Source organism: Emys orbicularis, chromosome 4 (genome assembly GCF_028017835.1).
Source record: "Emys orbicularis isolate rEmyOrb1 chromosome 4, rEmyOrb1.hap1, whole genome shotgun sequence".
NCBI lineage: Eukaryota > Metazoa > Chordata > Testudines > Emydidae > Emys > Emys orbicularis.
The window spans coordinates 111725929-111740406 of NC_088686.1; the positions used below are offsets into that span (position 1 = coordinate 111725929).

The window sequence follows — 14478 nt, forward strand, 5'->3', positions numbered from 1 at the left end:
ACTGCACCAACTGATGTCAGCTGAAGATCTGGCCTTATAGTTTTACATCCGTGCAAAACCAATGCTAGCTAGTGAGAGGAGAGTCGGGGCTGGTATCCAGATCCAGATTTGCTGTAATCAGGCAATATCTTGGAGTTCCAGGCAGTACCCCATGTGATTCAAATTAAACCTGAAGTAGGCTGGCATGTAAGGAATGTGGATAAAGTGGTTTTTTGCCCTGGAAATGAGGAGGGAAGAGTAAACATGTCACAAAAGCCTCAGGGCACTGATTTCAGTTCACTGACCAATCTCAGTTAGGGCTGAACATTGAAGAAAACATCCAAAGGTTAATTACTCCTGCCGGTCACAGCTGCTTTAAAAAAACAAAACAAAAACAAAACAAAAGCTTAATTAGCTGCAATAAGCAGCAACCCAGCCAACTGAGACTCAAGAGAACTAAAACTGGGCAGGAACAGATTTAGCAGGACAGAGACCAAAATGCACGGTGTTGTGATCACAGCTACCACTTGCCAGTGCATGCATATGACACCTTGGGAGTGCCCAGCTGATTTGGTGATCCTGTCATGCATGGGATGGATTGGGAGGACCCTTTTCCTGCTGCGTCTCCATGTGACTGTGGGTGTTCAAATTTTAATAAGTAATTAAATTAAAGTGAATAACTTGTCATCCGAGCTGGAGTTGGCCATAACAATGATCTAGAAAATGAAGCACTAAAAACATGTATTGGCAGCTGTCCATGGCTGTGTCTCCTTATTAACAGCTCCCTTAGCCAGTGGATGGGGTGCAGAAGAACAGTAGTCCTGATTACTATTCAAAGAGAACGTAGGGCGAGTTTAATTACAGTCTGGAAAATCTACACGAATCAGTCCCTGCCCTAAAGGGTGTTGTCCTTCTCTGAAGTGCCCCATGAGCTGGGGTTTCTGCCTCTTCCCTTGGGAAGCCATTCCACTGCCTGACAGTTCTCGCTGAGCCAGATTCTCCACTGCTATTTAGCCTCAGGCTGCACAGGCTGTATTAACTGGCCTAGGTTACTGTGCCCTTAAAACAGCCACCACTAACTCTCCCTTCAGCTCCAGGAGCCCATCAGTCTGAGGCTAAAAGGGGTCTTTGTTGCCAGGCTCTCCCCTGGCGGTGCCAGGAGCTCACAAAGACCAATTGTGCTCACCCCGCTGCCCTGAATGGTTTTAAAAGTGCCTTTCCATTAGATGAGCACCAGTCCTGATCCCCTCATTCCCTGCCCACCCGTCCCCTGGGAACTAGCACAAGGGTGTCGAACAAGGGTGCCCCTCCTTTGTGCCCAAAGGCAGAGCTTTACCTTGGACACCCTTCGGGGCTGGAAATCAGAGCCAAGCCTCTGCACAGACATACAAGAGACCTGGTAGCTCAGAGGGGACAACTTGGGGGAAGCTGGTAAAGGCCTGATGGGTTCATTGATTGCAAGGGGTTTGGTAGTCTGTGCAGGGGCGGCTCTAGGCACCAGCAAAGCAAGCACGTGCTTGGGGCAGCCCATTTGCAGGGGCGGCAGGGATCCAGCATGGGAGCTGAGAACCAACAGGGGGCCCTGGGAGCTGTAGTTCCTTGGTTAGCTCACTGCCCATAGAGCCAGCCCTGGAGCAGGGAAAGAACTACATTTCCCAGCATTCCCTTGGCCACTACCAACAGGAAAGAGGGAGAGGGAGTGAGGTAGCTGAGACCTCATGCTGTAGCCTGCTATGAATGGAGAGCTGCACTCTGAAGGGTAGGGATACCATATTTGAACATTCAAAAAATAGGACACTCCACAGGGAGGGAGGGTAGCCCCACCCTGCCACCATCCACTCCCTCCGACTGCCCCCCACAGAAACCCCAACCTATCCAACCCCCCCTGCACCCTGTCCCCTGATCACCCCCTCCCGGGACCCCTGCCCCTAACTGCCCCCCAGGACCCCACCCCCTATCTAAGCCTCCCTTCTCCTTGTCCCCAACTGCCCCCTCCTGAGACCGCCCCAATTTCCCCCCTAGGACTCCACCCCCTACCTGTCCCCTGACAAATCCCCGGGACTCCCATGCTTATCCAACCGCTGCCTGTCCCCTGACTGCCCCCCCAACCCCTGACCCATCTAACTCCCCCTTCTCCCTGCCCCTGACTGCCCCCCCCCGAACCTCCGCCCCATCCAACCTCCCAGCCCCCTTACCGTGCCACTCAGATCAGCATGTCTGGCTCCGCGCAGCGCCAGACACACTGCTGCATACATGCTGCCGTGCTCCCCTGCGGAGCCACAGGGCCCCCCCCAGCACCTGCCTTCCAGATTTGAACACCTCAAAATTCAGGAGTGCTCAAGCTCAGTTTGGGCAGCTGTTACTTCATTTCTCCCAAATCAAATATACTGATCCACTGTAACTTGCTGTAGAAAAAGTAGGATAAAATTGAGCAAGAAATGCTTCCCAATGGTTATTAGGACTGGAATTGCTATTTTCAACAGCCATTGCCTTTTTGATTGTTTGTTTGTTTGTTTAAAAGGAAGACAGTGATATTGCATTGGCAAATTCCCCATAGAAAGAAAGAGTGGAAGAAAAGAAAAATTAAGGCACCTCAACTTTTCCTCATTTATGTAGGACAGTCTTATAATATGCATCCAGATATCCTCCAATCACACAAGCTGAAAATTGTTCCACTTTACTGCAGTTCTGTAACCATGCGGGAACCAGTCCTGTCTGTGTTCTGTGCACATCTAAAATTCCTGCTGAATGACCTGCCCTGGGAGCGAGTTACCAGTGACCCAGGGCTGCGGCGGAAGGAGGGTGCAGGTGGGGGAGGAGGGGAGAGAGCCCAGGGCTGGGGTGGCAGGAGGTGTGTGTGTGTGTGGGGGGGGAAATGAGGGAGCCCAGAGCTGGGGCGCCAGGGGGTGTGGGTGGGTGGGGAGAGCCCAAGGCTGGGGCAGCAGGGGGGTGCAGCGAGGAGCCCAGGGCTGGGACGGGGGGCAGCCAAAATTTTTTTTGCTTGGGGCGGCAAAAAACCTAGAGCCGGCCCTGCGTCTGTGAGGTAGTATTTGTGCTGCACAGACGACTTTTCCACCCCTTCCCTTCTCAGCACTATTGCCCACTCCGCTGGGTTCCTCCTCCGCCAGCTAGCGTGTTTCATCAGGCACCTGCCACAACTTCTACTGTTTGGCCCAAGAACAAGAGCTCTGATAAGGAGCCAGGAGAAATCACATGGCTGATGTTCTGTGACACAGAGCAAGTTCCCCAACATGGGTCCAGAGCTCAAATACAATGACAGCTTTCCCCCCCCCTTGTTCCAGGTTAATTATTTGTGCTGCGGTTGTTAAAATGCTTCTGCATCATTAAGATTAGAAATGGCCCTTTTAAGCTGCCTGGACAAATCCAGCGACACACATCCTTCCATGCGAAATGAAACAAAGGGCAAAGCAAACAGACTTCATTTGGAAGGTCTCTCAGGGGATCATTTTGGTTACTGTGTAACTCACCGTTCGGTATGTGTTATACATCCCCCTTTGGGCCTGATCCACAGAGGATATGTTTCCGACAGCTCCTAGCTAGAGGAACTAGTTCTGCTTTAGCTCTAATTGTAGAGGCTCATGCTCTTTGCTGTGTAGGTCCAGGGTCTAGTCCTCAGTGCCGACTAAAATGCCAATCATTACAACTGCACACTAAATTCAAGCTACTAGAGAGAATTCAGAGCTTTAGCCTGTCTTTTAAGCAGACCAGATTGCAGAGTTCAAATTCAAATGTGAGCTAAATGGGCGTCTCATTAGAACATCATTCCAGCTGCTCACACTTGGTGTGAACATAAACCACATCTCCAAAAACTCTCCTTAACAGAATGAGCCAAATACTAAAACGTGGCCAGAAACTACCTGCAGAACCATACGCTAGGCTTTGAACAAAGGCAGGCAATGCATCAGCCGGTACTGGAATCTGGGATTAGGGTTCAGCCCAATCTGTGACACACTTTGGTGTTGGGAGTGTTGAGATCCAGATTCAAACTGTGCGCCTTGGACACACCATCTCCCTCTTCAAGTATGGCCCCATTACCATAATATCCAAGCACCTCACGATCTTTAATGTAATTATCCTCACAATAGACCTGTGAGGAAGTTGCATTATCTCCATTTTACAGATGGCAATCGAGGCAGAGTGGCTAAGTGACTTGCCTAAAGTCACATAAGAAGTCTGTGGTGCAGCAGGGAACTGAACCCCTGATCCATCCTTTCTGCCTTAGCACCTTTTTAAATGGCAAACTAAACTAGTTCTCCCCCACCTTGTCTATTGAGTATATGCTCCTTGTATATTAACAGAGATGAGGTGCAGTGATATGGCAGGCTGCAATAGATGAGGGCAATCTTTGTAGAGCTATACTGAAACATTTAAAGGTAATTCAGGATTTCAGAAAATGGGATCCCTGTTCCACATACTGGTTGTAATCCCAACTCCTGTCATCAGAGAGACTGAAACAAGCACCATATAGGGATGATCTATGATTCAGACATAGTTGGCTGGTACCACAATGCCTCTGTGTTTGCACCTTTGGCAGATGTGTTTCTTTATCAATAGCTGGAAGTGGCGATTGAAGAAATAAAATGACTTCAATGAAATACAATAGGACTCACCTGACTGAAAGCCAGCACTCTGCTTCCACGGCACTTTGAAAACCAAAACCTTCACTTATCCTCATTTTCAGTCGACAGTCTGTTGTTGCGCTTATTTCGGTGTTTGCAAACAAACAAAGTTAGTTATTCACGGAGCTCTGACTTGGAAGAGGACGTCATGAGTAGAGATGGCCACAAGTTTTCCATTGACAAATTCCATTTTGTCAAAATTGAAAGTTTTCCTGTTGATTGTGACAAAATTTTGTTAAGAAAAGAAACCAAAGAACAAAACAAAACAAAACAAAAAAAAAGCATTTTGCTGTCAAAATGTTCCCTTTGGACGTTAACAGAATGGAACATTTTGATTTTTGTTTCAAAACGACTCTTCATTTCAAAATTGATATTACAAATTAAAAAAAACCAAACCTGTTGAAAGTGGAACACAACTTTTTGATTTGATCGAAATGGAACATTTTAATTGATCCAAAATGACAGCTTTTTGAAAACTGCATTTGGTGAGACTTTTTTTTTGGTCATCATTTAATTTTGGAATAAAAACAAATTTCAAAAAGTTTCCTGCAGAATGGAAATTCTTGAGTTTCAACCAGCTCGAGTAACGACCACAGAGCCAGATTACTGGGGTTCTGCCGCCAGCAATATTTTTAGAGACTCCTTACAAAACCCGAGAGGAATGATGGTGTTGTGATTAAGACTGGAACTCAGAAGCTCTGGATTCAGTACAGTTTTATCCCTCCTCGGGGGGGGAGGGGAGGGATAGCTCAGTGGTTTGAGCATTGGCCTGCTAAACCCAGGGTTGTGAGTTCAATCCTTGAGGGGGCCACTTAGGGATCTGGGGCAAAATCAGTACTTGGTCCTGCTAGTGAAGGCAGGGGGCTGGACTCAATGACCTATCAAGGTCCCTTCCAGTTCTAGGAGATGGGATATCTCCATTAATGTATTTATTTTGACTTAATAGCATCGTATACCCCCTTTGTACTGGTGGAAAGCAACAGAGAATCTGACCCATCATCATGCAAAAAAGGACACAGTGAAGACATTGCTGGAATACAGCAAACTCATATACGAATGCAGTGAAAACATGTATTTGTACAGTAAATTGGGCAGTGCAGTTTAGCTTGTTGTTGAGGCCAAGAATTTAGCACCATTCAAAGAGAGATTGGACATTTACATGGATAACACGACTATCCAAAGTTATAATAGTCAATGCTAACAGAAATTTTGGAAGGGGTATTGAGCCCCATGCCGCAGGTTTAAACCAATCTCTAACTATTAGGGATTAAGGAGAGACCTTCCTGGGGGGTTTAGACTATGTCTGCCTATAGTGGAGTTTCCTGCACCTTCTACTGCTGACCACTGTCAGAAACAGGATAGTGGACTAGATGGACCACATGTCTGATTCAATATGGTAATTCTTATGCTCCTATGTTGACTGGGATCCCCCCCACATATCTACCACACAGTCAAGCATGAACACTGGGACTTTGTTCCCCTGTGGATGCTGAGGGCCAAGTTAAGTGGAATTACATCAGCAGAGAAGTCAATGGACTAGGTCAGTGGAGTTATGCCAGCTGATAATTTGGCCCATAGACACATTGATATTTGTTTACAGGATGTAATCTACATCCAACAGACTCCCACTGCCTTCTGATCCTGCCAGCCAAATCAGTCTGGCCAGATCAGCTCCCCTACCCCTTGCAGAGCCATCTACCCCCATAGGAGGACTCTGACCACAAGGGGTGAGGAAACCTAACACCACTCCAAACAAAAATCCATTCATTCTGTCTGGCTGCAGCTGTAAATGGAGCTGGCTGGCATAGGCACCTCTTGTGCAGCGGTGCAAGGAAGACTAGCAGGCATGAAATATTAACAGCAGAAGTGTGTCGGGCACACAGGAGGAGCAGCTGCAGGGATATCACCTTACAGAAATGCCACATCATTCAGAGCCATGCTACCCTACAGGTACACGTTGGGCGTGGCATATTGATCAGCTCCAGCCAGCCCTCTGTGCAAGACTTCCTCCAACTCACTACTGTCAAATAGAAACCCAAGCCATGGATGGCTCCCAAATCTATTGATCCCCGGAGGGCTTCTGGGAAGTAGGGTTTCCAGAGCCCATCAGTGCCACTCCACACATTGTCCAGGGGCTGAATGGGCTGCTTCAGTAGCACTCCCAGTCCCTGCCAGGCCTAGGGCTGGGACTCACGCCCTCCCCCCATGTGGTTGTGCTGCCACCAGACCAGCTCAAACAATGTCTGTTTGTTTTATAGGGACACTCCCTATTAGGCTGAGTTCCTAAGTGCCAGGTTTCAGCCCAAAGTGAATTGTTAGCAAGTGTCCAAAAATATACAGACAGGACGTGAGTAAGAAATAAAAACGGAGCGGGAGATGAAAGCAGCAATAGTTAGCTTACAGACTGAAAAAAGCCCTAAAGTGTCAGACACGGTTTCAAGAGATGAAACATCTAAATCCTCCATCCCCCAGCAAAAAAAACCGCTCAAAATTCCCACGCTTGTAAATGGAATTTATTGATGCGACAGCTTATCCCAAATGAAGGCATCTATGAACTGCCCCAGGCACCCCCTGGAAAGGGGAGAAGGGTGACTCCAGGACAGGTGAAGCAACTACTCACCTGTAGGGTCAGACACGGGAATATTTGCAGCTTTATTCCAATAAGGGCATTGGGGGAGCCTGACAGAGGCTTCTCGACTCAACAGAATGAAGAAGCCAGCAGTTTAACAGGAAAGGGACCCTGAGAAATGGAGACCATCTCCTTAAGTGGGAGGGGCCAGATTCACCAATCTGGATTTGCACCCAGCTGCACTCCCATTGACATAAGGGTATGTGAGTCAGCTCTGAACCTGGTCCAGAGTCCATCCCCCTTGGGGAGGCAGGCCAGCCAGCAGGCACTTGTAAATTCTTAATGCTAAGCCCCATGCCTTGCATTTACTGCCCCTCCTTGCGTAGGCATTCTTCTGTTAACCAATGAGTATAAAGCAATGTCTCCACCCCTGGTTTCAGTCTTTCATGGAGTGACTTTATCCCTTTGCAAGCCTGAATATCAGCCAGGCAAGTGAGCCCAGCTTTAACACCCACCTTTGGGGGAGTGTCAAAAACATCCTTAGCAGCCAATCTCTCAGGTGGAGCTGGTGGAAAAGAATTGCAACAGCCAACCAGTCACACACAGCTCACTGAGCTCAACCCCATCAATAAATCATCTGATGGGCGTGGGCTCCTAGTGTATACAGGGCCTTTGCTGGGAAGCAGAATGTTCCAATGCATTTGCCTGTCAGCTCTATTAGAGCAGCTTTATGGGTCACTTATGAAATCAGATAACAAATTGGTGTTGAGGGCCAGAGGTATTTTATACACAAGGGAATCTCTCCCGAGGGCAAACTAGAGATTATTGTATTGTGTTAACATGTTAATTTGGCCATCCAGCACGTGTGTTAAGTAGTGGTTTTAATTAACTATTCATGCAGGTAAATGATTAGCTTAAAATAACCATCACTAAGAAGCCAGTCACTGACCTGGCTACCATATGGCTGTAGCTGCGGTAACAGTTATTACTCTCAGTATAAGGAAAGAACTGTGATCTGTCATGTCACTGTGCAGCAACTGTGGGCTTTTAAATGACAAGTGCTCTCACTGATATGCAGCCTGCCTGAGAGTAAAGCTGCTGGAGGAAGCAAGGTTTTGCATTTTCTGATTGATGCGCTTAAATAGTGTCGTTTGGGGCATTAAATAACAATACATCACGGGTATATTCCACCCCATTTCAAGTGAGGATCTCAGAACTCTTGAGCATTCTTTTACTAAGGCTTTCAGCCCCCACTATTAGGTAGATCAGTATATTATACCCTTTTCTTAAAATGGAGGTATAGCACCTTCAAGCAACTTACCCAAAGTTATACAGTGAGTCAGTGACAGAGCTGGGAGACCTGACATTCTGTCTTCCACTCCAGCCACTAGACCACACCATCACATACATGCCACTGCTTGTCATAGCTCTCAGCTGCTTCAGAAGTCAAGTGCCTCCTAGCCTGGAGAAGCCAAATGGCAAATGTGATGCAGTTCTGGCTTCTGGGGGAGGTGTGTGTGAGGAAAATCTCTTCAAATGCGAACACTCAGCCAGGAGAAATGGACACGTTGCCATTCATACAGACACCCTCCACACTTTGCGTGAACACAGAGCCCCTCATTCAGTGCCATGTTAGGAGTTTGGCTGGAGTAGAACATTATGTTCCTCTGGAGTTTTTCTTGCTACTCAGGAGCTAGACAGTGCTCTACTCATTAGAATATGAGTCTCACACGTACAGCCATTCCCTATTTTGATTGGCCAAGCTTCCCAGGCAATATAATTCCCTATTTTGATTGGCCCAGTCTCTGATTTGTAATGTAAACACAAGGTGCACCTGAGGGGGGGGGGGGAAAGGGGGTATAGGATTCTTTTCATCTTGAGACTTTAGGTCCGATGCTGCTCCCATTGAAAGTAATGAGACTACTCCCACTGACTTCTCTGATGAGCCAGCCCTTAGTGTATAATGCCAGGTTGGAAAGAGAGAACTAACTGTCCTGGATTCATGGTTCTGAGTCAGGAGTGGAGGAGGGAGAAATATTCCCATTTGTGCTATTCAGATCTGAGAGCATTTCACTCTGAAATTGCCAACGCACCTCCTAAGCAAGCATCTGCCCTATCTGGCGCTAAGGGGTCTGGATCCAAAGCCCAGTGAAGTCAATGGAAAGAGTCCCGCTGACTTGGATGGGCTTTGAATCAGGTCCTTGCTTCCTCCCAGCCACCTGAGTCAGGCTTGCTGCTGAGATTAGGAATGTTTCCAAAGGTCTCTTGGTCTGCTCCCATCTATTGTGGACTCTGGGCTAATTATAGGGCAAGGTGGCAGGTTTCACTGATTGCAGAATGGGAGAGGAGAAAAGCAAAACAAGCCAACATTTCAAAGCTTTGGGCAAGAAAAAGCTACGGAACTCTCCGCAAACACAGGCACTGAGCCATTCCCAGGGAGCCCGGAGCTGTTTTTCCATATCAATGACTCATATTACAGACCCGCCTTTCTGGCACTTTTGATTTGGGTCTTTTAAAAAGATTGTAATGAGCTTTTCTATACAATGCCCGTTTATTTACCTGTGCCTGCATTCCCAAAAGGCTCCCCTGATTTTGGGTGTCTCCATTATGGGGTACCTCCGTCTTGAGGTACCTAGGGCCTGATTTTCAGAGCACTCACAGCTCCCATTGATTTCACCTGGAATATGGGGGCTCAGATTCAAATCAGGCCCCAGGGCTCTCAAGGGGGCACACTAAAGCAGTGAAAATTTAGGCCTTAGCTCTCATTATTATTATAGAGTAACAGATGTTAAGGCAATCAGGATTTTAGAAGGGATCATTGTGTTCCTCTAGCGGATGTTCTCTGTAACACAGGCAGGCCATACCACCCAGAGATTCCTGCATCAAGCCCTTATTAGATCCTCAGGAACTGATTAAGGCAGGATCCTGAGGCTCCAAACCCTGCGTTCCGAGGGACCCCGGAAGAAGCAGTGAGTCAGTCAGAGAAGAAGGCAGCGACGCAGTGCAGGGATGACCGCTGCTGTCTGTGGACTGCCTCCCCAGGAATGGAAGGAAACAAGACCCTATCACAGGGGCTTGGGGGAAGGGGTATGTTTAAATCAGACGCCATATAAAATCGGAGTTGTGCTCTTTCAGTTATTTAAAATCACCTTCAGGCCTTTGCAACTAGAGGGCCTGATTCACCCTTGGCCTGCACTGTGTGTAGTCACACCAGTGCGCAATGAGCATAGAATGCCACCAGATCAGAATGGCCGTGCTCCACGCCCACTTTGCTCTGGGTTAAGTGCCTCCTCAAGGTGCCAGGCAATGGAGAGTCAGGCCCAGCATGGCTACCAGCTTTTCCTCACCCTTTGCATTTCTGCCCGGTGCACAGAGAGAGAAAGCAAAAAAAGAGTAAGAATAGGTGGGAATTTCAAAAGCCAGGAAAGAAAGTGCCCAGTTCTGAGCCAGAACTGTTTAATCCTGATAGAAGCAGAGATAATGTGCAACATGGCATCCTTGGCAAGGCATGTGATCAGCAGACACACGACAAGCTGAAACCTGCTCTGTGTTTTTCCTTAACTTGGATTTGACAGGGCTGTCCATACAGAGGCACAGGGTAAATTCAGATGATATGAATCAGCTCAGAGACTGGAGAATCTGCCCTCTGCTAATTCTCCCTTCAGACTGACACTGAAGTCAACCTCTAAACTTCTCCCAAGATCTTTTAGATTCCGCACTTTCCCCAGATATTTATAGATCAGCAATGCTGACGGAACTTGCATGTAGCCAGTTCTGTCATGTTCTTGAGGACAGATTCATCTTCTGGCAGGAATATTATTTTGTTAGTAGTAGTAGTAGTAGTAGTAGTAGTAGTATACACGCTATTATTTTGGACTCTTCACTAGCTTTGGGCCCGATCCTGTGAGTTGCTGAGGGCCTTCAACTCCCATTGACCTCACTGGGCTTTGAGAGCTTCCAGCGCTCTGCAAGAATGGACTCGAGCTATATCTATCTAGATTAAGTGTGGCTTGCAGGTTGACATGGGAGGGGAAATAGAGCTCCTTCCAAAGGCTTTGTAAATTTTGTATAAAGATTCTGCAAATACCGGCATGTTCTCAGCGGTGGTGCTTTGTGGTATCAGTTTATGTTTTGAATGCATTAACAGTAGCTTGCAAGATCAGGCTTTAGTCTCTAACCCCTTCTGTTGATCCACGTTAAGGAGGGCAGCCACAGAGGCAGTCCCTGTCTGAGCTCTAATCCAATCTGGCAGTGACCTCGCAGTCCCTCCCCCGAGGGAGCACTCCATGCCAAGCCCAGCCTCAGGAGAAACACATGGGTGGTTTACTTTCAATGCTGGGAAGTTCACCCCACCTAAGCCTTTTCTCAGGAAACTGTTTTATTTTATTTTAGTACAAATCCTGAGTTTATTATTGTTTCTGAGGAGCTTAGATAACAGAGGGTATTGGGTTCTTTGGAAAATTCTTCAGCTCGGGTAGCATAATAGTAGCATAACAACATAGGTTAACTGTGGAAGAGACATTTTTGTTGCGGCTGATCTACCCTACCATGTGCAGTCAAGGGGAGACCAGCCTTGGTTTCTGATCCGACTCACACTCTGCAGTCAGTGGGAAGATCTGATGCTCTGCAATATACCTACGATATGGGTAGGTATGTAGGGCAGGGGAGATGCGACACAGGGAGGGCTGAGGAGGCTCCTGTTGGAGGTGTCAATGCTGAGCACTGCTGGGCAGCAGAGCCCAGGAAAGTGAGTGTGATGGGGTGGGACAAGGAGCTGCTCCAGTCCTGTGAAGATGGACTGATCCTTGGAGAAGGGGGGAGAGGTTTAACATGGGACAAACCTGGACCATCAGAGTCTTGATCCTCTACTGTTCCCCTCCCCCACCCCACCCCCAAATACAGTCCACTATCCTGCCCCTGGTTCTGAGCTGCAAGGGAGCAGCCCCAGGAGGGAGCTGGGTGGGGTTCTAAGGACTGTCAGTATGAAAGGAACGGTCAGTATGAAAGGAACGCTCCCTGCATTCAGACTAGACACCCAGAGACGTCTCCTCCCCAGCCTTAGGGTTCTTTCGGACACACCTGTCCCATTCTGACTACCTGCCCAGTTAGCTTTGGCTAAATCCAGAGCACTGGTGGCTGCCAGCGACTGCGGTCACCTCCCCACCACGGTGGATTATTTTTAGCTGTGTGTTTATCTTCTGTAGAATCTCTGAAATGTGAAATATTTAATTTGGAGAACAGGGAGTGTTTGTTTCAGGTTCCTAGCAGGACCCACTCACTCCTCTAGTCGCATCGAAGTGCCACACACACAGGCTGGCTTCAATCTCACACAAGCAATAGGCCAAGATCTTCCAAAAACAACTAACAATTGTGAGTGCCTCAGTCTTCAGGTGTCCAGTTATAGACTCCTCACCAGGGCCTGATTTTCATAGGCTGGAGGTGCGGCACTTTCTGAAAATCTGGACCCTTTAAGGCAGCTCAAGTTGAGTGCCTCACAATTGAGGCACACCAAATTACTAGCCCCTTAAACAGGTTGCCCAGTCTTCCCCTCATTTGAAAGCAGGAGCCATCAGCACCAGTTTAAAAAAAAAATATCCATCCAAAATGAGCACCAACCACCCCCAGATTTGCTCATGAGAAACATGAAATTTGGGGTGCACATTTCGGAAAACAGTTTTTGAAAAACTTGACCCTAATGTTGCAGAGAGGATTAACAAACAACAAGGTTGAAGCACATTTGCTTCTTTGCCCAAAGGCCAACACCTGAGTGCCGGGTGCTGGTCTCCCTTGCAACAGTTGACTTCCCTTCCAACTAAAACAAGACAGACCTTTCTTGAGTGTGAACCATTTTCTTCTTCATTTGTTTTTGTTTAGACAGATGGATTTTTTGGTGGTGGGTGACAGAGTTCTTCACTTCTCGTTCACATGTTCAAATCCAGCTTAGGTTGGTAGTGGCGAAAATTCATTGCCATCAAATGGCTGTTAGGCAGCGTATGTGAAATAAACCAGTGATCTCAGACCAGTACCTAGTGTATTAGTGTCAATATCACAGAAACCACACTGCAGTTGGCACTAACAGTCACCCTCGTTGGCAAACCCAGCAGAGCCATGATGGGGAAACAATGGAAGATGGTTCTATCATGAAGGCATTAGATGGAGGCTCAGGAGAGTTGGGTTCAATTCCTGGCTCTGCAACAAACTCCCTATGTGACTTGGCAAGTCACTCAATGCCTCACCCCACACCGGTAAAACAAGGCTAATACTTCTCCCCAGGAGTGCTGTGAAGATGAACGCATTAATGTTTTCCAGGAGCCCAGTAACAGGGCGGAGGGGACATAACAGGCCATGGAAGACGGGATGACGCTCTCGCCTCTGGAGGTGGACAGCTCAGGCTGTGGTAGATGTGTGCTGGCAGAGCAGCGTAGAGCAGCTTGTACAACTGCTGGCTGTGCGGTACCTGTTTTTGTGGGCACAGGCAGACGTAGGCACCAATTAGGCACCTTTCCCCAGCGCTACATATGCTTCCAAAACTGTCCAACAGCATGAACAGATGGAGCTTTGTTATCCTGGGCACTTTAAGAGATAACATCATGTGATCAACAGCTAATGTTTCTAACTGGAGCCTGGTGTTATTTGCTCAGGCTTTCCCTAATCTAGCATTGTTGTGTGACCCTTTCTATCGGCACTGACCACAAGTGTGGTCACCAAAGGCAGAGTAAGGTCAGACCTGCCCCCTGCGCGGGCCCCCAAAGGCAGCATTTCGATCACAAACATCTCATCATCGCCAACACCTTTCCACTAATAACATTTGGTCCTTGTGCAGGGTCTCCTCTGTCGGAGGATCAGGAAGTATTTCCTATGCATTCATTAATTATGCCTGACAGCATCCATGGGAGGTGCCAGCCCTGCTCTCACTGCCCAGACCTCTCTCCTGCCTGTGTCTGTTGTCTCCTTCACCCACTTTGAAGGAAGAGAGGGAGGGAACCTGGCATTGACGGCAACATGAGAGCTGGCCCATGTCATGTCAGGCTCCCTTTGCTCCTGCTGACACCCACAGGTTCCATTGCAGCTGGAGTGATCACATGGCAGTGGCTAACGTGCTAAAGCTCCTCCCCGACTAGGATTCTGTTCAGATTTCCGTTACATTTTAGTCCCACTGTTTGGTGAGACTTTAGAAAATGCATCATCTCTTAGGGACAATTCAACATTTCCTGGGCCAGAAAATATGCAAAGTGCATCAGACAGCTGACTTAATTAACCCCTTTCTGTGCTTGCTCCAGTTAACCCAGC

General features: G+C 47.8%; 1 protein-coding gene across 1 annotated transcript in view; it reads left to right on the plus strand.

Moving 5' to 3' along the window:
- The first annotated feature begins 13545 nt into the window (after nt 1-13545).
- The window catches only part of EPS8L2 (EPS8 signaling adaptor L2), a 92179-nt gene continuing 91246 nt past the window's right edge, over nt 13546-14478 (plus strand). The window contains exon 1 of the mRNA XM_065402435.1: nt 13546-13585. Coding sequence (XP_065258507.1) covers nt 13546-13585 — 40 coding nt within the window. The remainder of the gene's footprint in view (nt 13586-14478) is intronic.